This window comes from Papilio xuthus, unplaced genomic scaffold (genome assembly GCF_000836235.2).
Source record: "Papilio xuthus unplaced genomic scaffold, Pxut_1.1 DF828177.1, whole genome shotgun sequence".
Classification (NCBI taxonomy): Eukaryota; Metazoa; Arthropoda; class Insecta; order Lepidoptera; family Papilionidae; genus Papilio; species Papilio xuthus.
The window spans coordinates 2,100,624-2,126,850 of NW_013530472.1; the positions used below are offsets into that span (position 1 = coordinate 2,100,624).

At 34.1% G+C, this 26,227-nt stretch overlaps 1 protein-coding gene across 1 annotated transcript in view; it reads left to right on the forward strand.

Moving 5' to 3' along the window:
- The first annotated feature begins 841 nt into the window (after positions 1 to 841).
- Positions 842 to 26,227, forward strand: part of LOC106113851 (proton-coupled amino acid transporter 1) — a 28,906-nt gene continuing 3,520 nt past the window's right edge. Inside the window, exons 1-3 of the mRNA XM_013306883.1 lie at positions 842 to 1,016; positions 22,643 to 22,722; positions 23,523 to 23,660. Coding sequence (XP_013162337.1) covers positions 948 to 1,016; positions 22,643 to 22,722; positions 23,523 to 23,660 — 287 coding nt within the window. The 5' untranslated portion in view covers positions 842 to 947. The remainder of the gene's footprint in view (positions 1,017 to 22,642; positions 22,723 to 23,522; positions 23,661 to 26,227) is intronic.

The window sequence follows — 26,227 nt, forward strand, 5'->3', positions numbered from 1 at the left end:
TACGGTACGCTTATGATGGGATTGTACCTACAAGATTTGCTAGGTACACTAAAGTTGAATTTACATAGCAATTCCGGACAGTCGATATTATTTTTTAGTATTTTATGAACAAACATGAAGTCGGCAATAATATATTAATGACATACTACGATGATGATAATGATTACGCTGAATTTCACCCACCTATTGCACTTAAATCTAATGTTATTTCCAGCGTTGATTATCAGTCCAGTAGTCTAGTAAGTACCAGCCGTTACTGAATTTGTAAATGTTCGGGAGCTCCTCCGACAGTGTCAATACGATAAACAGATAATCTTCAATGTTTGACGATCGGAATTTTTCATTTTTAGTAGTAAATAATTACATTTAAAATTACTGATACATTTAATCATTGACAGACAGTTTAATATTTTGTTAACAGCTACGCTATGTACAGTAAATATCTAAATAATATACAGTACATAATATTGTATATTATTCAGATATTTACTGCACCTGAAAGTCATGTTTAAGGCTTACCTGATCCATCTTCACCTACGTCATCCATCACAATCGTATCATGGATCGAATTTCATTCGGTCTCTGATTAACCGTAGAGCATCGCAGACAGTTGATTCCAGTGTAGTGCGGATCTAGTCAGAACTACTAACCCAAACGACTTGTGGGTTCCGCGCAAATACCTACTTAGTCTAATATAGTAAGTAATGTGGAACAGTTCCATAGGGCATTATCCACGGCGGGCGAGGAGAGTTCACGTTATGAGCGAGCACCTGATTGTGTTGGTGTTGTGCCGTGCGGGAAACAGGCGCGGCGCGGGCAAGACGTCACGCAGGCGCTATAAGTGCGGTGCGCGTGCGCGCCTTTGCAATCATTCGCGAACGCGCGCGCACGCCGCGCACACCGCATCCGTGTCTCTCAGTGACAACCTGTGACATCACTTCGACAAAATGCCGAAAAATATTTTAGCGGAAATGGGCTCCCAGGTGGGATTGACCCCCGCCGTCCAGAATAGAAAGGTACGTACATGAATTATTTTTAATGAATTTTTTTTCGTTATACCCAATATTATTATGTTTACTAATTATGTATGCGAATTTATTTTATCACGGTGTTTTTTTGAACTGTAGCGAATTTTCTGCAGAATTCTTAATGATGTAAGTACAATATATTGTGCGAATACATTCTTATATTATTATATATATTTGAAAATGTGTCGGTAGGTACAAATGTCGGTAAACGATATTTAGAATACGAGACGAGATACGATATATAAAATATCTGGACATATGGTGATATTAAAAGCTTCGAATAATATGTGAGCTTACGGACTGCGAGCAAAAAGCAAGGGGCAAATATCTAAGTAATTTTATATTTTTTATTGCATCCTTTCTTAATATTGGTCTTATATTCCATTAAATTAATTTATATTTGCACCTAAACATTCAGTTTTGTGAAAGAGCTATTAAGAATTGCTCGGATATTGCTGATGTCCATGGGCGCCGTTAAACACCTCGGTGTTCCCGCTGCTCGTTTGCTCAAATATATTAAGAAACTATTATATTATAATATTATAGCTTTTCTTGTATTTTGGAGACTTAGAGGGTCTTCATCTTCATTGGATTCAGGATCTTTAATTGGTATAAAATATTTATTTGGTGACAAATATGGGTATCCGTCGAAAACTAGGTATTAAATGCATTCGTCGATCTCTGTGTGGGCACATTACTCCTTTCGCCCACATCTGAATTTTTATTTCGTAATACGAGTTTTTTTTTATTGTACCACATCTTTTTATGATGATTGTTAGCACAGTTTTTATGCGAGTCATATAAATTGTATCATTCGGCGTCGATTGCAAAATTATGATTTGTACCGAGACAAACATTAAACGAAGTAATGCGATTTGTAACTAACTAAAAGATGAAAACTGTGATAACAATCGGTAGCCGTTGATAAGCTAATGAGATCTGCCTAGCTTATTAGAATCAAACGTGGAATGTACCAATCTATTAAATACATTCTTTAGAAGCCAATAAAAAGTGGGTAAATCTCTCAGAATTTTTGTTTCAAATTCCAACTTCACGATCAAAAACAATCGACAATATTAAAAAATGTTAGTATCCCACTTAACAAAGTAAAAGGAAGGTTCGTAGCAAATGAAATAAAAACTTAAAAACGATTACTTATTTGGGAAATTAACACTTTTTCGTAAGAGAGAAATTGTCATCTTTGAGTTCCATGCAAAATCTATTCGTCGACAAAACGGTTGCGCGGCCGCGAGGTCGGACGTAAATAAATCGACCGGCCCAATGTCAATATCGCTTTTCAATATGCAAACGCACAACATTGGATAGCAGATTTGATCCGACGACCCGAGAAGTGCATCGTATGAACGCTAATTGGTATGCGATTGCAGAAAATAACCATCAGCAACAACCATAGATGGAATGTTCTCGAACTTTGCCTTCCGGGGACAAACGCACCGTTACAATGTATTAATAATAAGTAGTGCATCCGTCGCCTTTCAACTGTTTCAATTATTATTTATCAACAGTCCGATTCTGATTTTTCATATATTTTCTTTTTAATCCGGAAGACACGATCCTAACTTATTTAGGAATCGATTAGTCCACAAATATAATGTTTATAAGATGTAAACATATGCTATGCAATTTAAGACCTTAAGATGCAATAGTTTTAAATTTTTTCAGTCGAGGCTCAAAACCTTTTTTGTTTTAATTTAAGTTTATAGCAATAATAGAAAGATTCAATCGAACGTAAGCTGTAGGTATTACATAAAAAAAATATTCTTTGGCTAAAAAGACACGTACCTCTACTCGTAAAATGTCGCTTCACTTTTTCTCCTTTTAAACGATATATTTATGTAAGGGTTAAAGGTTGTTATTTTAAGGTATAGGGAAAAATAAAGATTTATTTATTTCGGATAACAGAACAAAAAATAAAAACACTCTTCAATAATTTTTAGTTTGATTAAATTCGTTCTATAAATTGTAAATAACAATCTTACCTATATTATTAATGCGAAAGTTCAAATGGATGGATAAATGGAAGGATATTTGTAAGAAAATATCCAAAGATATTTGGCATAGACGTAGAACATAGTCGTTAGGAACACGTAACTTACTAATTAAGTTTCTTTTTATTCCGTGCAGACGGAATCGCGGGCGACAGGTAGTTACCGAAATAAGCTTAACTTACAACAGATATTCTCAGCTTTATCGGACAAAAAACGTCGGTGAGTTTTATTTATGCATTGAATTTTGGCAATTTCCATTTTCGGCGGACTAAATAAGGGCATGATGATTTAGCGTGTATGCAGTTCGGAATAAATATCCTTTAATTTTTATTTTTTTAACGAAAAAGATTTAAAAATTGACAATCATTATTTGCTCCAATACCACTTGTGTAAGCACTTAGACAAATGTTATTGATGTATTTTTTTTAATTATGCTAAAATTTGTACTGTTGCTGGTCGTTGCTCCGTAGTACACACACAGGTAACCGAGAGATTGCTTAAAATCAGCTCACTAAGGTCTCAATAAGAGAAAATGTATGTTGAAGTAAAAAATTCTGGCACTCGTTGCACAGAATTTCAAAGCTAGAATTTTTTCCACGTACTGTTATTACAACTGGACAGTTAAAGATTGGGTTATATCTTAGTTCGCGTCAAAGTGTAATGGAAAATTATAAAATATAATAATAAAAGATTGTTATTTAAGTGAAATAAACAAGGGGTTGTTATTAGCAGTGATTAAGCTTCATAATTTATTAACGGCTCGTGTGGACGTCGCGACCCGACACAAGAAGTCTATCGCTGATGCCAATGAATACGACGTTTGTTCGAGTTTCGCTCATTTTACTTTAAAACGTTCATGTCTGTAGAACTTTACGTCAAAACAAAATAATAAATATTTTTTTTTTGTACAATTTTCCTTTTACTTGATTCTCGAATTAATATCTTCAAGTCTTATCTTGCGGTTTTTATAAATAATATAGCACACAGTGTGGAAGAACGCATAATCTACCAATTGAGTTTTTTTTTAATTATACGCGGACAGAGTCGCAAGCGATAGCTAGTATAACAAAGTTACAGTACAACTGCACTTAACGTCATTATTAGTACAAGCAAGGTCATGTCCGTCTATGTCATGTTTAATAGCGAGAACAAAATAATATATACAAGAACACAGTAAACTTATGTGAATGTTACCGGATTTTCATAATTATTAAACTTATGGACCCTCACAAAGGCGATTCAAGCAGTTGTTTGCGGCAGATTAAAGCAGGCTTTTGTGCTGCTGGTAGCATAGACAGCAAACTGCGATCCGTGTACAGCGTCAACTGCCGCTGCTGATTACTTCAAGCGGTCCGTGTTTGTCCCTAAAATGAACGTGATTGTACGTAAATTTAAGTGGATGAAGTGTACTAATCGTCTTCCCACGCCCACATAAATCCATGTCGCAAACTCGCCAAATATATATAGATGAATGGTTGAGCCATCTGCAATCTCTATTTCTATTCAATTTCCAAACATTGCAATTGCCAAAAATGTATCGCCGACGACAGGTGGCGCCATAGCTCCTCCGTGTGCGCGCAACATTTCACGCACACAAATTGTTGTCTCGTTATTAATGGATAGTGGATAGTACTGCAAAGATGAACTGGCTAATAATCATTTAAATCCACATAAATAAAATGAGATTTTTCTGTTCGCATATTTCTATTTAGAACTTTTTGTATTAAGTTTCAAAAGTTGTTTCGTATTTAAAAATATGTAAATTAAAACACTAATTAAAAATATTAGGTAATTGTTTTGAATCGCTGGCATAATAAAGTGATAAGGACTCAAAGTAGTGTTTATAAAAAACAGTTTACTACCATTAACGAAATACAATTAGATACTCGTTTCACTAGACAGAAACGTGGTTCGTATTAACGTATTAAAAGAAAACGTGGTGTTACTTAGTAGGGATGTAATAAATACCGCTATTTATACAAGTGTATTTTATTTTTCAGTATTTCATTATATTTGCAAAAATATCAAATACGGCCTCAAATTTCGTGCCCGGCGGTCGAGCGCTAATCGAACTACGACATAAAGCAAACAGTCGAGTTGAGTGGAGTCGAAATCGCGGGTAATTCGCCCGGTCGCTTATGATGTTGCAATTATCGTCGGTGAGTAACGCCCGACTTGCCGTCGGCTGACGAGCGCATGCGGCCCGCGACTCCGCATACCGTTACTTTATAGCCAATATCGTTACGAACTAAATATTCCAATGTAGGTATTTTGTCACGGGGTAGCATTTAAAAGAATAACTGAGATGCAACGTTACCTGTAGGTAATAAATAATATACTGTACGCATGAGATTAAGAAAAAAAACGACGTAATTAATATCATGTTAGTAATACATACATGAAAAAAAATGGCTAGCGAATACATTTGTTATATTCAGTAAAGCAACCATTTGACTTGGAAATCTCTGGGCTAACGAACTGCCTTCGTTCACCTTTCGTTTTAAAATGTGCTGTTTTGCTTAACATCAATAAGTAAAGTCTAAAAATAAATTCACATGACGATAATTTCAATGATAATATGCAAATGTCGTTTTGTTCTGAATTACGAGGCAGAAATCACAGACAAGTTTTGACATAAAAACGACAATGAACTTGTGTTAGACGTATAATTAGTGGTACTTGTTACTCTGAGTTTTAATTATCAGCTTTTCAAGGAGAATAAGAGGAACGACATGACTTTGTCTTGAGAATGTTTCGGCAATGGTAACTATGTAACTAAATGAGTGAGTGATTGAACTTTAAGAACGTGCCGTATTTCGTAACGCATAAGATATTTAAAGTAAGGATGACCAAAAATAGTTGAGTTTTTTTGTTGTAAAAAATATAGGGTGTTTCAAGTTAGCTGATGTCAATCTGAACTTGGATACGGTCAACATCACGATCTTATGTTTACCCACTAATTATAATACATGTTATTGCGTTCGCCCGACGATTATGAACTGCCACTATGTTGTTATTAGTGTGTTTGCTATTTTTCCTCATCTAATCACAGTAGTTTTCCACTACGAACACCAACTTTATTTTTTATAAACATTTTTCGTGTTCTTGTGTTTATCATATCACACGCTGTCACTCTTTCACCTTATGGAAGCCTGATTCGAATTTATTTTAAATATTAATACAAGATATCAACACCCGTTTCTGTGTGGATCCAATTATTTTTTAATTTATATATTTTTCATATAATTACTTGAAAATGTGCTTTTGAGCGATAATAAATTTGTTTTAAATTTTATTTATTAAATTTCTTCTTAAATTGACTTTTGGTAATGTTCAATAGAGTTTAAAAAGTCAACGAGCGGTTTACAGACGGGCTGTCGGCGGCGGCGTCTGTGGAACAATTTAAGCAATCTGCTCGCGGCCGAGTTCCCGTCACTATTTACAGAGGTACAGGGACAACGCTAAGGTCGCGCTAAAAATAATTCTTGTCTATAACTAAAGAACGCGCCGACGTTCGTCGGGCGTCGGCAGAGGACGCTAATGTCTTATTAATTTAAGCTAACCTCGTTAACAACACGACTGACCCGGGAGAATGATGTTCGTATATTTGTGTTACCCGACTTACCCAACTTGGAAGGGTAATGTTTTTCACGCGTATAAATATTTTTTACGTCTGCCAATTGTATTGTCATATCCTGTAGCTTAAAGGACTGAACCGATTTAGACGAGTAATATGTCATTTGCTTCATATTTTTACCTTGAGAGTCGCAGGTTGAGTTTTGGTTTTTAATCAACGAATAATATTATACACTGACTTTTATTTTATTAGTATCAAACAAACAATGTAATAGGTAGATGAGCACGATTCGAGGAGGAAATGAATAGAACACGCGGATAATTACGTTCGAAGCCTTGATTTTCATAACAATACATAGCTGCACTGATGCTGCTTCATTCAGGTGCCCATTTTACTAATATAAATAAAAAGAAACGAGTAAATTGTAACAATTACTAAATGAGTCAACGCATGCTCTGATTCGTCTACACTTTGTCGAGTATTTCATTTTTAAAGATCCTTCCTTTTGACGATAACTTTTACTGTTGCTATGTCTGTACTTTATATCGGTTATCGGTTAATTGGGGTGAATCGGTGGCGATAAATGTACATGAATTGTATACGCTGAACGATGCCTTGAATCCACACTACATGCTGATGATATTAAGGGAATTTCCAGAAAATTGCAAAATGTCTCGTCACCCTTGTAGTGAGTTTCTAGAAGCTTAGTGTTTGATACGCTTTTGTAAATAACCTAAAAAAAATGAGATTTCATTGTAGGAATTTGCCACCTTTATCAATCCACGCCTGGTCCCATCTCGCAGACATAAACTCTACGTAGTTCTTGTGGCTACCTTCAATGTTATATTAATATAGCTACCATACATTAAAAAAAATGTTTGTATACAAGAATAGTTGACGCATTAGTCATAGTATTGCGGCAGTTGTTTCGGCGAGGTGGTCGCGCACTCAGCGCGCCACGCCGCGTCGCCCTCCAACGTAACTTGTCACAGCCAATGCCGCAACCGCGCAATTACACGTGGAAAATAACCAAAACAAATGTTAATTGTTTAATAATTACCTAAACACTTTTTTAATAACTATGACAGATCATTTGAAATTACTATTTTGTATTTCTCGTAACCATTACAGTTGTGCCTTGTGTTAGAATACGGGTACCCAATACACGAAAGGATTCAAACACCCGAACGCGTAATCGGCTAGCCGCATCCATAAACATTAGGCTGTTGGCGCATCAACTAGTTGTATGAATATGTTAGATTTCTATAAGCCCCAGGAAAATAATTTGCTCTTTATTTACATAATTTATGTTATAGGTACATATCACATCCGGCTCGATGGACCAAGTCACCGACATGCACATGCAAACACCATAACCTGTTCTGTATATATCTAATGTTTTACTTGTGTTTGATAGAGAAAAAAAATATCGCGTGTTGATAAATTATTTTTTCACAGTTTTGTACACAATTTTTTGATGTTGAGTGTCGGCTTCGGAAAGTTGTCACCAACTTATGGTAAACGATTCTCTGGCCCTGAGCACTAAATATTTATGATATATTCTAACTACTTGTTATTCTTGTGTGTAGTTCTGTTTAGCGAGAAATCAATTCAGTTTTTTGATCCTTTCATCGATTCTCGGCACATGTCCTTAAAACAAAAGAAGAAAGTGTGAAATAACGAGTGACGTAATTTATCCATCACCACTTTATTTAATGAACATTGTAATAAAAAAAAGATTTTTATTATTTTGTTTATCTTATATAACTCAATTGATGTCGATATCACGTTATCGTCGCTCTGGGTACCCAAAACATGAAACCGTTTCTTTTGTTGTGTTCTGAGAAAAACGAAAAATAAATCTTTACATTCGCAGTTTGTACAAAAATTAAGAAATTCGTGAGATAAATTAGCAAGAGTATGTCAATGGAGTTTTTATTTAAATTTATTATTATACGAATATATTATGATTCCAAATAAAGTATTTTTCCTCGCTCTGTTTGTTTGTACTGCGGTTTTGGTACTTAGTCATAGTATAAATTAACTACGTCAATAATTTAATGTTATCCTAATAGCTAATAATCTCATGATATTTTATGGAAAAGTGATGATCTACACGTGGTTATTATTTAAACAATAATTTTATAAGTTGCGCTAATACCGCTAATAATTTATAAATAAATAATAGCAATCGTGGTTTTATAAAACCTCTTTACTATCATAGAGCCACTAAATATTGGGCTAAAGTAAACAACTGGGTTTTATGTTTACCTGTTTCTATGTTTTACCTAATAAGTAATGTTCCACTCCTTCCTTTTTCTACTCTTATTGCATTTAGATATTCACTCTTTTATTTCCGCTATCTTACACAAAGAATGTAATTTAGTTCATTTTCAATTTAAAAATTATGCATGTCTCATACTAATTTCTTTTTTTTATCTTTAAGGTTTTGCAAGCGATTTTGTTTTTTACAAAGTCCTTGCTGTTAAGTATTTTGAGATGGGTAAACGACCTCAATGACAAACAAAACATATGAATCACGATAACATCTTATATAAATATTTGTGTTTTTTAATAACAAAACAACTACGATTTACATAATGGATGTTTTTGACATTGTATTACTAGGTCAAAAAAAACGTAATGCTGTACACGATTTCAAAATTGCTACATTTAGGAGCAGTTATTATAATTTGAGGCGAGTATAGTTTAAGTAATTGAACAGGTGTGAGTATGTATTTACAAAAATTGCAGAGGTTGGCACGTAATTTTTGAGATTCGCGGCTACGGCTCATATGCGATTGAAATTCTACAAACTATCAATTAAAATGTTTACCTACTATAATTTTATATATAACTTTTCAGTGTCGAATCCCTTGTATTAAATATATTAACGTCCCTTTCACTTTCTTTAAATAACCTGAGACAACAACTTTAATAAAAGCATTACGGTTATGAAATTCCACGTTAACTTTCAGTACTTTTGTGTCCACCATTAAGTACTCTCTCTCTCTCTCACTAACACTCGCTGCCTACTAATAAATCCGACTAACAGGCGCCATCTGGTGGACGTAGTCCTCCAACTGACCAAATTACTGGTCCTTATATCCTTATACCTTGTTTCCTATTAGATATCTAATCCATCCACCCGTTTTATTTGTAATTTTTCCTTTTTGGTTTTACCCACATTTTTCTTAAGTAAAAAATCGAATAATTCCTAAGTGATATTCATATTGATATTATTCATAATTATATGTAGGTACATATTATTTTTACTTGATTTACCTTTTAACTCATTTCATGTGACCTTGCGGTTAAAGTTCTTACTTTACTAATGATTTCATTGAAGAATTTGTGACGTAAAAATGGATGGAAAAAAGAATAGAAAAAGCAACCTTATTTTCTTTAGACTAATGTTTAATTTAATTTTATGTTGCAGTTTAATTTTATGTAGTGACATTTTTAAGATATAATAACATCGACAAAACAGGATTTGTTCCAAAAGTAGGTAGGTAATGATTTTCGCGAACTTACATCCTGTAAGCTCAACAGCTACACCATATGATTCGTATTTCCACGTGAATAGTTGCAGGATGTAAAAAAGGAAATATTAGGTTTTAAATTAAATCTAGCCTGTCTAAATATAGTTTGATAGTTTGTAGTGTAACTACGCTTGTAGTGTTTAGCGCGCGTGAGATCATGATATTTGTAAGTGGCTGATGCATCACCTCGGGACAATTAACACCATCACTCCTCGCCTGATTAACATGTCGTCACACAATGGTGTTTAAAGTCTTAAATTACAGAACTTTTTCTATCAAATGCTTCGTGAAAAAAGTTACGAAAATACTTACGTTCATGTCTTTAAATAAAATTGATACTTCTTTCCCAATACATGTAATGAATTACAACAAACATTTTGGTTTGTGGAATAACAACATTCTAATCAAAATAGCACTGGCTATGTTTTATACTTTGGAATTTAATTTATCCTTTAGATTTGTGTACTCGATGATAAAACGCTCAATGTTTTAGACGTGTACTATCAGACGAATTCTATTAGTTTGAGTGGCTGTTAAGATATCGCAAAGGATGCGATTATCGAAAACATGCCTTTTGTAAACAGCAAGAAGTGGCGGACTGAGGTCGACTGGACGGCCGCCTACGTGGCGAGGGCACTGCACTAAGTGTTTTGAACTAATTCATAATCATACAAACATTTGGCTTCGAAAAATGTTGCTTTATGTTTTTAACGCACTAAAAGACAACACTGGGACCGGCTTCTTATAAATTTAGGAAGAAAATGCTTCACGCAGACTTATGTATTGTTTTCAGTGCCTCTTGAGTTAGCAAGGTAATTTAGTGGTATACATTTTGGAATAATAATGTAGTAAATAATAATATATTAATATTACAAAGTTGTATTGTACACAGAATTAATAATACAGATAAATAATTTTAACTACAGCATATAGTTTTCATAGTTTAATTTAATTTTGCACGTGTGATGAAAGGACAGCCTGACTTACTTATTTACATAATTATATATGAACGTGCGTATCTATAAAAACGATCGCTTGAACACGGACATCGTAAGAGAGCAATTTTTACGGTGTAAATTGTAGACGTACCGTTTGAAAGGAAGGTCGAATGAACTGTGTTGATTTAATTAAACACTATCAAGGTACTACCAGATACAACGACTTCTTAACTTCATTATGATATTCAAATTTACTATGCCGAAAATTCGATTATAAAACTATTAAGTACCAGATAAAAATATGTAACAAGAAGTTTGCCAGCCTTGATCTCTTTTCTCTCCGATAATAACCTAAACATGATGTATAAATAATTGTGTTTCAAACGCAAATTCCAAATAATTTTTAAAAAAGAGAAGACGATATCGGCTGAAATCATGTCATCCCTGTAGGACAAGGAGGCTGTGACTCCAAGAAAGCAATGCTGAACATTATTAATGAGGATTCTAAGACTTTTTTAATAATCTCCAAATAGTGCAGCACAACATGTGCTACAGGAAAACATAACAATTCTCGACCAGTTTACCTTCACATTAAAAAGATTTTCGTCTTATATCAAGGTAATAACAACTACACATTCGACAGTACTGTTTCTGCTGTTACAATTTCTGTTTGAGAATTCATTTGTCATGTTCCTGATACAAAGACATTAATATATAGTTAACATAAGATTTTGCGGACCTAACAATATCTGTTCATTTTAAACGCTTATTAAGACAAGTTTTAAATGCAAACATTTAAGTAAGATGTATTTTTTTTGTTTACACGTTGTAATTACGTGCTCTATTTACTTTTATTAATGCCATGTATTCGAGCAGAACATGTGCAAAGCAATGTTTTCATTTTATTTAAAACTAAAATAATTGTTATTCAGAAAACGTACAATTGCTGTTATCCTTCTATGTTGTTTTTCCAAGCAATTTTTGTAGCAAAAAAATATTTTTTATTTGATAATTATTTAAATACGTTAAGATGCAAGAGACGAAAATCCAAGTTAAAGAAATATATATATATATATTATACTAAGTAGCGAAATAATGTTTTTTACAATTATTATAATTGACGTAATTTAAAATCTTACTAATATTATAAATGTGAATGTTTGTATGGTTTATATAGATGGATGGATTGTTGGATGGATGTTTGTTGAAGATATCTCCAGAACGGCTGCATGGATATTATTGAAATTTGGCATAGATATAGAACACAGTCGGGAAGAACAAATAGGCTACTAAGTTTAATTCCGCGCAGGCGGAGTCGCGTGCGACAACTAGTGATTTATAAAAGTTCTTGAAGCGGTTTTTTCTCTGTGATTGAGCGGACATGGGCGAAATCATTTAGTTATGTAAAAAGTAGTTGTATGTAAAACGGTTTTTTTTAAACAATTAACTTACTTGAATTCGTTTATGTTATTGTTTAGTTAATGAATGTGATAGAGGTTGTCGCGCTCAGTGGTTGTCGAATGAGTTGTCGAAGGACGACCGCATTTGCTAGTCGTTTGTGGAAATACAAGTGTTAACAACTTTTACAACAAAAGTGATGTAAAGTCGAATTTAAGCAGTCGGTTATTCAACTGTTTACTTATTTGACTAATATACTGTGTGTAAAACACTTGTTTGGACTACTCTGTACATATTTTCAAAAGTTGTGTCTTTGTTATGAGATTGATTATTTCATTTCTTGTTCACGCAATCTCAGAGTCGACTGCTACTAACCTCGACATTTTTTTGCCGTTTTTTGTGTTCTTACAGTTGTTAAATATAATATACAACTACCAAGAACGGGTTTTAGTAAACGGTGTTGGTTATTAAAGATACCGAAATTTTTATACGATTTAATATATGACACGAATTATAAGCGCTCACGTTTAGAGCGAGTAAGTCAGTAAATGTTTTTTCACCATTCCGGCTTATAAATTCTGTTTTTAATCGCTTGAAAATTGGGTATCTTTTTCGCGGGTAAGCATTTTGATCTTTTCAAATAACTTGGCGGCCGAAGATTTTTAATCATCGTATAGAATGACTCTTCCCTCTCTTCTTTTTCTGCAGTACTTCCTGGCAGTCTATTAACCTCCCTATAAGCCAATGCCCTCGATAGACAAATTGGAAATAATATTGTATGTTATGGCGTTAAATTACTACGAATTGAATATTAAAGTGACTCCGATGTACCTTTCTTTGTCGCGCTAAACAATGTCTGCTACGCACCAACTATCCAAATAATTTGTTGCTATGCGATTGATATTTTTATCCTATCAAACTGGAACCTGTCTCCTAAACATGTTGTGTTAAAAAACTAAATACTCGTACCATTTTATAAAAAAATTGCTGTTATGTTCTAAACAAAACTTTGAGATTAATCTATCAACTTTGTATATTTCGGAGCTTAAAAATAATGTAATAAGTCAAATCTGGCGTAGACAGAGACCGAATATTATTATATAATGTAACAAAAACGTGATTGTTTTTACATAGGATTTCAGAAACCGGGAATCAAACCCGACATAACGAGTCAAGAACTTATAAGTAGTTCGGAATTCTCATTGGTCGAAAAAAGGGCGGTATGCGTAGGCTGTGCGCGACTTTACCAGCGGCGCGCCAGCGTGGGATGCCTCGTGTTTCCTTGCAATTACTGCACGGCCTTGTCTCTTCCACCGACCGAGTCGTCTCATTCCGTTTCCTAAAGCGTGCCATTAATGAACACTTTTGTACGCCCAGTGCCACTAAACCCCACTGAACCCAGCAAAAATATTGTAAAAAAGATTTTGGTACATACGTATATCGTCTTAATTTTACTGCAAAACACGTATTGTAAGTAAAAGATAACGTTACTTTTATAAAAAGATCCTGAGCACAAGGTTAAACTCTGCAGAGTTGTACGCATTTAAATAGAGTTTTAATTAAGCGGTGAAGTTGGGTAATTCCCCTAGTAGAAGTTCATTTGAGATCACAGCCTTCTAAATTCCGGTTTGAATTTAAAGATTCTGGTTTTCTATTTTAAAATCTAATTTTATTGTCATTTAGAGACGTAAACTTACGACTAGCTTTAAATTATTATTGCTTAGTTTTTCGTTTGTTTTTTTAGGCCTCTTTGGCTTCGTCAATCAAAACAACATTGGTCAAAACTTTAGTAGCATGTTCCGATTTCAATTGTAATAAAGCTGTCTTATCTATATTTTGATTTCTTACTTGGCATTGCGAATCATGAGAGCGTCGGTGGCTCAGGGGTCAAGCACTTGACTTGCAATCTGAAGGTCCTGGGTTCGAATCCCGCCATGTACCAATGTATTTTTCGATTTCCGATTTACATATGTACATTTATCCGACGTTCTTACGATGAAGGATAACATCGTGATGCAACCTGCACATATCTGGAAGAAATTCAAGGATATGTGTGAAGTCCACCAACCCGCAACATAGTCAACCACGCTGACCCAGTGGTTAGCGTGGTTGACTATGGCCTAATCACCCTTAACTTAGGGTAGGCTCCGAGCCTCTCGGTGGGGACGTATAGTGAGCTGACGATGATGATTGCGAATCATGTTGTGTTCAGCTTTTATTAAACATGATTTATTTTAGTAATATTCTGTTTTATGTTCTTTCTTCGATTACTTCGTGATATTCGCTCATTGTGATTGAAGGGCCCTGGTCAGTTAGATTTCGTAGAAGGGGCGAGGCGACGTATTATATTGCAATTTTACTGATCGACAGGATGCTTGCATTAACTCGGCGACAAATATACACTCGTCTCCTCCGGCCTTAATTGGGTTAGCTAACTCTGAAACTGATATTCCTTTATGTTATTCTCAGCGAGAGAGGGACAGAACAGGCGGTCGTTTAGTTATCTGCTTCTAATATGTACTTAAAGCCTTTCACTTCCTTATCACGTTACTTCATAGCAGTAAATAAATTCGTAACACAATTGACGAATGTTAAAGATAAACGTGTCGTATTCTTGGTGGTCTCTCAACTTACCTTTGACACTTAATTTATGATAAAGGGTAAGGGACTTTCCCTTATGCTCGTACTATTTGTTCGGTAAAATAATTTATTTGCGTAATGCCTACTACGATAATCTACGAAAGAACTCTCGATGTCGTATTATCGTGGAAAGTGTGATATGGCGCCGGCAGTGTTAAAATAGCGTTGGACATAGCTAATAGCTTTTGTGAAGAGCACCGCTGGCAAACGCCCAAATATGAAAAAACTGACGTTGTGGACAAATTCATTCATTTATTTTTGTAAACTTCTTCTTTGTATTTGACACGTCCTCGAAGTGTACTTGGAACATATCTCCGTGGCGCCAAAGAAAGCTAAACTCTGTAAATAAAGCACTACTGGATATGCGATTTTCACACAAATTATTTGAACATGTAAATGCGTACTTGAAACCTATCATTTTTCCTTTAACATTTATTCTAAAAATAACCTTAATTTCTTAAATCTTTGTTTTAATAACTACCATAAATAGCTAAAATATTTATGGGTACGATTTTGCAACAATCATAATTAAGTCTAATAATATACAAAACACGAGTCCATATGCATCATATAAGGACTGATGTCTCGAAACTGTCGAAAGGTTAATTCATTAAATCTGTTTATCGAAAGGCCTTATGCGGTGTACGCCGCGAATTAAGTAATTGTAAAACCAGATAAATCCAGATGGAACCAGTTTCTGAGATCGCGCTGCGCGCCTCAAGGTTCCGCTTGCACAAATCTTTACATTCTGCCTGTTAGCGTATCTTCGCACTCAATGCAATATCGTGTCACCCTTATATTGTTTACAGATTACCTCCATATTTCATATCTGAGATTTTTTTACTTCCATTTGAAATAATATCGTTGTTAAAACCTCAAGCCGTGGAGGTATTTGAGCGTTGACTAGTTAATTATATATTGTATTCAGAAGATGATCAAAGGGACTATTTTCTGCATTGCATCAATAAAGTGCAGTGAATGTTATGCAAATAATATTCATGATGCAAATAATATTTATCTGAAATCTTCAATATCATCGATTCTTAATTTAATCGGGCAAATATTTTACCAGAGTTCTGCCAAAAATAATATTTTTCATGGAATCCTTAAGTAATTTTAGTCATTCGTAATTCCATATTATTAGATTGAAACGGTTCTACCTTTTACTTGAAACTTTAAGATATTTTAAGCTTTTGTCCTCAAGTCATTTTTCAATTGATGTTTAAGATAAAATAACGCAAACGGGTTTCCCAGTCCAAGGTCTGTGCTTACCCTTGATACGGGATATCCGCGTTTGTTATTCGATCAATCGTTAGTCATTTCAGTCGTCACTCCCTTCTGTCACCTTTCACGCAATCCATCTTCACTCGGGATTATTACTTTCATATTCAGATTGAAAGTTTTTCTTGCCACATTCCATTATTTTCTTCCCTTAACAATCATAAAACCAATATGCCTTTTTTATATTTGATGGTGACAAACAAGCAAACGGCCACCTGAATTTGCCGAAATTGTGAAACAACCCATAGACATCCTTAAATGCAGATGCGTTGCCTAATTTTATATTTTGGCCAAGTTAAAAATCCAATCCTAGATCCAAGGCATAAAATTAGCACCTGGTTGACTGGCCATAAAATCAGTTTTATCTGGTTAGTTAGATATAGAAATTGGTTACATCTAGTATTCTTGTGACACAGTTTGAAGTGTGGCTCGCATGGTAATTAGCTTGGCGCGGTGTTGATCACTTCACACTAAGCAGGTACCCTTCACCTGATACATTCCATTAGTTACAAATTATTTTTGAATATCATTGAATATTATTTTAATATAATCGTATCAACGTGTCTATTACTTTAACACAAATGAATAATTTTTCGTGTATAGTTTTAGGTTGTGTGTTATCTGTTGCTGTGAGTTTACACTAAAGAAACACAAGTACAAAATACACATTTTTCTTATATTCTGTGAAAAACAAAATAACAATACGTTATTTATCGAAGTTTCCGTAGTTAAAAATAATCTCACGGCTATAGTAATATTATAATGTCCTTTGTATGAACTGCTGATCTCATAACACACGTGAAATGTAATAAAAAGAAGTGAAAAGTGAATGACGATTGTTGTCTTTTTGTCTATTGTTACTTAATAGAGTTGCAATTAGGATTGCAAAGATTAGTGTAGTTAGGATCTTCACAGACAGACGGACGGACAATAAAGTGATCCTATAAGGGTTCCGTTTTTTTCCTATGAGGTACGAAACCCAAAAAATAAGGAAGAACCTATTCTATGTTCTTTTAAATATTATTTACAAATGTCGTTGTATATACTATGGTAGATGTAATGTTAAGATGATTGTAACATTCTTTGTGTATGGATGGCGGCGGTGGTCAATGCTGTGCGGGTTGTACGCAGTGCGCAGAGTAACATAAGGGCAGAGGAAAGCGCAAAATTTTCCATTGGGACCGGTCGGCGCCGACCGGTCTGCCGGTGCTGTTGCGGCTCCTTCGTCCTCCCCTCCCCTCACCCCTGACACGCACACTTGTGGGTACACACACAAGTACACAGGCGGCATGGCATGGTCCAACTTTAAAATATAACACTTCCTGTAACTTGTTACAAAATATAATTTGCGCCGCACATAAGTATTAGTTTACGGGCGCTACGAAGTTACAATCCAATTACCCAAGTGAAAGTTCACACATTTTTTAAATGTATTTTATATTTTTTAAATAATATATATATAGGGTATAATGTTGTTTTGAATTTTATTTTCCGTGAGCTTTTGCTGTATTACCATAGTGTATTGAACTTTCAATTCAATTCTTTATATTTTATCAACTTATAAAACTTTTTTTTTACTGAAAAGACGGCACCTCAAGTGGCATTTGACGCAAAATCAAAGCTCGCGTCGTAATTTGTAACTGTTTGGAATACTCTGTAGTCTTTTTTTGTAGAAATTATTTGTTGTAACCAAAATAAAAAGTCGAGAGGCGCGGCTATGACGTGAAACATTCGCGACCTGCCAAAACATACGCGAAACAGTATATTTTTAATTTTGCTGATGTTAACAAGAACACATGTACTTGACTTTAATAAATAGCAAAGAAAGTGTTCACACAAAACATTGGTAGTGATAAAACTTTGTATAGACGCGAATTATTACGGATTATCAATATTTTGACGCAATTATATAATATTTTAGTCAACCAACCCGCACTTGGCCAGCGTGGTTGACTATGGCCAAATCACCCTTAACTTAGGGTAGGCTTCGAGCCCCTCGGTGGGGACGTATAGTGAGCTGATGATGACGATGATGATATAATATTTTGGCCACATCTTAAACTTTGCTTAGGTCTACATTTGTTTTTTGTGAATTTGATAAGAAGGATTTATTTTTGTAAAGATGATCCTAATATCATATACTTACAACTTCATAGTTTGCCGTTTTTTTATTTATAAAACGTTTTGAAGTTCTATACCTTGTCCAGAGACAGTCTAATCAATGAGTATACATTGCTTGTATACTTAAACAAGTATAAGTGCAGCATGAAGAATTGGCAATAGTACGAAATATGATTACAAAACTTATATGAATGCGTCAGATATTTTACAGTAATGTGCAGTTGGCACGCGGCTGGACATCATCATTGTGACAGCTACCATTGCTGGCCACTGAACACGTGCCCTGGGTTTTACGTAGAGGAAAAAAAACATTAGAACGTGGATTCCACTGTGACTTGCTTTTGAAAATCTGTTTACCGACAATACGAGTATAATCTTAAAGTAACTACTAGTGACCACTGTATGACCCTTAAACTTTCTTCGCATAGAATTCTTAGTTTTATCTTTAATTTACTTCTTACTAATATTATAATTGCGAATGTTTAGATAGATGGATGTTTGGTTACAGGTATCTCCAGAATGGCTGCATAGATCTTGTTGATATTTGGTGTAGATGTAGAACACAGTCTGAAAGAACACATAGGTCTAATTAAGTTTTTTTTATTCCGTGCGGACGGAGTCGCGGGCGCAGCTAGTAATTTATGCAATGCTAATTCTGTAGGGATTGTCACACAAAAACAGTTGTTTAAGAAAATAATCTCTCATTTCTTGTATTTCATATTATGTGCGATGAAATATCTAATCGCCGCATTTAATGGTTACTCAAACTACGCTTAGTGTAAACTTCTCATACTAGCGCCAGTTGATCTCTGTTCTTGTTTGCATTTACTATATACTAAACATGCTACTTCTTACCTATCTTATGTACATGTACTCTGACATACATATGAATGATGTATAATAGTAGTCTTCATTGATTAAAATGCGAATGGAAAAATACCTGTATATTTCTTATTTAGCACATATATTTTGAAGGCCAACGCACACATTTAATATAACCATGAGAATGAAAACTCATAACAATTCGTGGTATGTGTACTTACAAGTAATTTGGTAAATTTCGTTAGAGGTAAATAGTTACATGTTATGTACAGTATTGATTAGCACCTAATAAAGCCCTTTCCATTAAATAGCAAATGGCTTACGTAATGCGTTAAAATGTCACCATAACCATCACGATTATTATGACGATGATGATGATGATGACGATGATGAATTTATAAATTCATTCAGAGTTTATAAAACTAATGAAAGTCCCTTATTACTATTGGTCACTGACAAACCTAAAAGGAAAAACATGCTTCAATAAATATAGTGTTATTTTAATTATAAATTGTCGAGTCTATTACATAAATACATTATGTAAATTTATGGAATCATTATGTACAACCTGCCATATAAGGTTAATTTATTAGATATACAACGTCGATAACGAGTACCAACGCGTTGTTAGATTTAACATGTCCGCGTGAAAACATTTATAGATAAGTACATAATATAGTAATATATTTACAAAAGAACTATGTTATATAAACAGATTTTTATTCTATGGACAAGGAGTTATCACATTTAAATATGTACCGTAAGCATTTTTAGATGAAGATACAAATTCTCGTTCGCAAAACAGTGTTAGCGCCCAAGTGTCATTGTCAAAAAGCGGAAATAACTGATTTCAAAAACTTTTCGTAAATTTTACGATGATATTCCTATGTCTGTGAATAATATGCTTTTTAAAAGAACGCGTAATAATGGAATAAATTGAAGTTTGAGTGTTAGGGGAGCAGGGTAGGTCGCCTGCCTCGTCCCGCAGCCGACCTTCGACTCCACGCGGCGCTTCCGTGCCCGAGCTGGCTCCCGCCCAACAACACTAACAAACTCAATAGTTACTCTACGTACAAACACTAAAACCGTTTTCGTTCACACAGGATTACCGTAGAAACCGACTATTTGTTGTACCGATGCCAACACGGCTACAATAACGATACACGTCATGTATTCAGTGACTAAATTATTAGGAACATAAATCTAAATTGTGAAACGATTGCCTATCATTTTGGCACTTTTAAGAGGAAGGTTTGAAAGTCAAATGATATTCAATTACGTGGTTTTTTGTATATATTTTTCGAACAACATGGTATTTAATACCGAGTATTTAGTACACAATCCATTTCGGATAGACCACCAGACCACCACAGGCTGATTGATGCTTATGTAGAATGATGTAAAGATTTTTATAAAAGTGAAAGGTCATGAGAGTCTGGACTATCGATATCTTCATGGTTATAGATTCATTTCCATTGTATTGTTACAATGTTTAACGACTAAATCTACCGTATTTGAATGATGGAACGATAGTTATGCATCCTGTTTCCAAGCCTTATCTTTCGTGAATTGACCAAATGTATTTTTCATAATCAACCTTTGAGGCACTTGTGTTTGCTTTTTGTTTTGTGTTTTGTTGTTTGTATGGAGTACGATCACTCACTGAAAGCTATTATCACACACATATATATTATAATACATCCTTAAGTGAAAATAAAAAATTAAATGGTGTAAAAATCTCACATCTAAAAGCGATAAAATTTAAATGTACTTTTAGTACATACCGTACAAATTTTGTAAGCGTTACGATACTTATAAAATCCTTGCACGTTTTCTGAAATCGATTTCGTGAATCGATTTCGTGTACCGAGAATTTAACCAAATCCTGATCTTATCCATGTATCAATAAGTTATTAAAAGCGGTCGCATTGAATAACAACTTTGCCATAAAACCGAAAACGATAAAGTTTATTGCAAAGCCATCAATGTAAAGGCAGCATAAAAATCATCATTTAAAAGTATCAAATCAAATCAAAGTTCATTGGACAGCATCAGGACTTTCATTTGTTCATACCATAACAAAATACTTCATAATAACTTAAAAAAGTATTGGCAAAAAATAAAAACTGTAATGCGTTACAATTAGTTTACTAGATTAGTTAATTTGCTTTACTTTCTTCTACTCTTTTTTTTTCTTTTTTACGTACGACTTTTATATAGCTCAATTTTTTTCTTATTTAACTTACGTATGAAATGAGTTGAATGCCTCGGAGACTCCAAGCCGAGAAGTGTCGGTGCATCCGGTCGCGAATTTGCAGCCATAGCTGCAAGCGAACAGAACAAGATTACAATGTCAGTGCATTGTTGAGCCGCTGTCCAGTGATATGAAGATAATTGAGACATTTGCATAGACATCGACAATCACAAATCGCAGGATGCGACTCGTTAGGCGTCAGCTCGTCGCCTTCTCGCAGACCTCCCTTTAGCTACCTCCGGTGTTTCAATCGACTACAAATAGTCAATAACATAATGACATTACTTCAGAAGTCAATTGCACTGACACTTGTATTAATAAATATTGTCACCCTTACATCCTCAATTACAAAACAAAGACAGCGACGTGCTACATATGTAGCACGTCGATATACAGCGATGTGATATACAAGTGTCACTGCAGTGGAAACCCATACAAGAATATCTGACCAGTTGGGCATAAGTCAAACTAATTTATAATAACTCACTAATGCCCTCTTGCTACGCTCTAAAAAAAGGTCCTTTACGTACTGTCGGTGTCATGACTGCATAGGCCTCTCTCATTTGGGCTGGATATCCTTGTTTGACTACACCTTTGACTAATTATTATTATCATAATTGCATGCAATATTGCAATATTGTTTTGAATTACATGACAAAGAGCTCTGCTAGGTTTTATGCAACTGTGGTTAAAGATGTTTGGAAGATTTTATTCTGTTCCTTGGCTTTTTTATAGTTTTCTGCTACGTTTTCAGTTTTTTAAGTTGATCAACGAACAATATTTAAGATTTTTTAAGATTGTTCGCAGATAAGCGCAAGCAATTTAACTTATAGCGAATTCTTTCACCTACGTTTTTTTCTATTTTATGTCAATTATATGTTTTATTTACTCGTTCTCAACTTAAATAACCCTATTTACGCAGGAAAAAAGCTCTTTACGACTTCATATTAAAAAGGTAGCGGTATACTTTGTGTAAGAAACAGCAATGAAAGATTGTATGTCATTTTAATTAGTCAATCGTTTCTTGCGCAGGAGGCGGCAGAATGGGCGCGACGGCACACCGGTCTCATGGTCAACCCGTCTTTCGAACCGGACGAATTCGCGCCAGCAAGGTAAACCCCTCCGAAAAATATCAATAAAATATCAAAATATTATCATCAAACATGTATTTTATATAATTACAATATGGTCGGTTCTTTTATAACTACATATTAACGAAGTTATGGCGCTCCTTGCGAAAGAAATGGTGGCATGAATAAGAAATAAAAATGTTATACATCGTCCATGACTTCACTTTTCCAATTGTGCTATATATAGGCATAATATTTGTACCTATAGAATATGTAGTTGTGGATGATCATTTCTTGATAATTCGTAATACAATTATAAACTTTCGCTGAAATATATGAATGATATCTTGGCTCCCTTTCAAATCTGCATTTGTTTATGATAAAATAAATTCAGTCCCATAAATCAAGAAGCCGCATCGAAATGTATTTTTAAAAATTGCTCCGTTCAAATGTAAATAATATTCTTAGTGACCGAGAGATATTATAAAAAGCGCATAAATAATTCAATCTATAGGATGTTGCAAAACTATGTTCTGAGTAAACAATGAATTTCTTTAAATAATTTATTAATTATTGTGAATTTCATTACATAGAAAAGTATTCAAATGTCAAGCAACAAACACATAAATATAGAACTTCTTGCAACTGTAGTCTGTCCGTACTTAAATTTAAAGAATTACCAACTGTTGAAACTATACGATACGATATATTGTTATTCAGTCATTCGCAAAATACAGTATCCATATGTTTTAAAATGACTGGCGACTTGTAAATGCATTTTTAAATTGTGTAAAGGTATAAAAAACTTCCAGATAGCACGTTAACACTACCTTTATTTACAGTCTAGCGCCAATGAAAGAAGAAAAAAAGCCACCAGGAGCAGATAAAGGGATATTCCTGGTTAATATGAAAGAAAAGAACGTCCAAGAAGTAGAAGAATATGAACCATACGAGAACAGGGTCGTGGATCACCCGACCACGTAAGTTTCACTACATGCGGAGAAATATTTCGCTGCACAACACATTTTTACCAATAAACTTTACCCAAACAGATAAGTAGTTGCTACGTTACTCCTGACAGATAACTTGATATATATACGCATAACAATAAGAAAGCCGTTCACATCCGTGATCCGATGGTATTGGCAGATATATTAAACAAATTTAGCGCGATATATCTTGCCTCTTCTATGTTTATATATTTAAAAATTTTACTCAATATTCTTATATTTTCCTTGAAGCTATTATCCTGTTATTTTTTTGTGACTTGGACATTGTAATAGACAATGCCGCATCATTTGAATATTATCTCAATTTTAGACGATTTTAGTTCAGTCTGACATCAGCATGACTGAATAATATGTGAGTGCGGGGAATTTATAATATGAACTGTAGGGAGCCAGTTAACCTTTGTATTGATTGCAATCTTCTTCCTGTTCACTCTACTCTCGTAGTATCGATGAGCATCGGCCCTTTTAAATTATCTTTGCTTTCGGTTATGGATCACAAGGATTTTCCTTATCGTACATTTCCAGGAAGCGACAATAAAACGAAGTCGATGGGAAATAATTAATATTACATAGACGTACAATGGCGCTCAAAGGTCTGTGTACGGAAACTCTATGGAGCTAGAACATTCCGACTTTTATTACATTATTACTTATTTAAATAATACGTATGCAATAGTTTGATATTGCTTATAAAGTTTAGTATTTCCGTCGTTTTTGTCTCGGTCATTGGTAAAGTTGACTCAAAAGGCATTTGACTTAGAACTCTTCCGAGTTCAATAAAATAAAATTCTACAGAGACAACATAAGTATTTGTAACGAAAAACACACTGTTTTAATAACCACTTCCTTGAAGTTTTTTTGGAATGCTGTGAGTGATTTCGTTACTTATTCTATGTGAAAGTTATAAAAAATATCATTTTTTTTCTCCCCTATGTTCGCTTTATCCAAACCGCAATCTATGTATCAATATATCTATGTATCCATACATAAGTAGTAGTATTTGTATGCTTATGTATTTTTTATTGATTATATAATTGTTGCAGTCAAATACGATAAGATCTTTCTTTCTGAGCAGATTGACGATAAGACGTTATGGCCCTGTTTACAGAATCGCATTAGCATTTTCGTAATACGTATGACGATAATGTCCTCTATATGTTGTATCCTTGTAAGTAATAAATGATGGAAATTTTTCTCGAGACGTACCGCCTACGAGCTGCATACCAAGCAGTTTACAGTTTACGTTTTTTTTTCTCACTGAATGTACAAATTAACTAGACACAACATAAATTGTAGCTTTGTCATACATTATTACGCTTACTACCTCACTGATAAAAATTAATAAGTAATGTAATTTGCAGAAACCGTGTCCCATGTATTCTTCTCTCTCTCGTTTTTTTTAATAAAACGGAGACAACAATCTTACTTTATTTTATAAGTCGCCGGATGAATGCATGTTTGTTTAAAGTTATCTCCGGAATAGCTCAACGAATCTCTATGAAATTTAGCTTGGATGTAGAACATAGTTTGGAAGTACACATGGGCTATTATTAACTTTTTTTTTAATTCTGCGCGGGCGACAGCTAGCAATAGAAATCGAGCTGTTGAAGTCCTAGTTACATCAATGTGTAGTTTTATACGAGTTCAGAATTCTACAATAAAAACGGTAATGTCACATTTCGAATTTACTTTAGTTACTTGCCCAATTAGCTGTCTGCTTTACATTACTAAGCTATTCAATATGAAGGTTTAATCCACATTTGATAACATCATACTTTCTGTTACAAAAATGCTTAATGTTGTTTTATAAAGTTATTACTATCGGTTTGAGGTTATAGATCAGTCTTTCCCAAAGTGGGCGATAACGCCCCCTTGTGGGCGCTGCAGGTCTCAAGTTACGGGTTATAGTAAAAGTTTCGTTTAGAAATCTCCGTTAATATACATAGGTACAGGTCACAATATACATATAATATAGGTCACAATAATTAATTAATTTAATTTGAAGTTATAGTGGTTTTTAAATTTGTGAAAATATGGGGTGCGCTAAAAAATATTTATTCTCAAGGTTAGGTATAGGGCTTAGTAAACAAAAATAACTGTAGGAACCACTGTTATAGATTATGTTATCATTGGTGTAGTTCCATACCTATTATGAAATTAGACACGCTGTTAAACAGCACGTTGAAAAATGCAAAGAAAAATTGTGTTGCACGTACCATTCTAGAAATAACTGGAATAAATTAATCTAACCAAGAAATAAAATTAATTTCACGGATTTTCACACTCACATTTCAAAGTCCGTAAAATTAGGTTCATATTCAATATATATTTTCGAAAAAAAAATGAGAAGAATCATAAAATTGGAAACAAAAATTTCCATTTATAATAGCAGTAATTTAAGGACTATTTCATATCCGTAGTCACTAATTTTTCTTGTACTTATTACAGTACAGTTTTAAGCTAATGTAATTCATTACTCTATATTATATACATAGCATACTAGCTATCGCCCGCGACTCCGTTCGCGCTGAATTAAA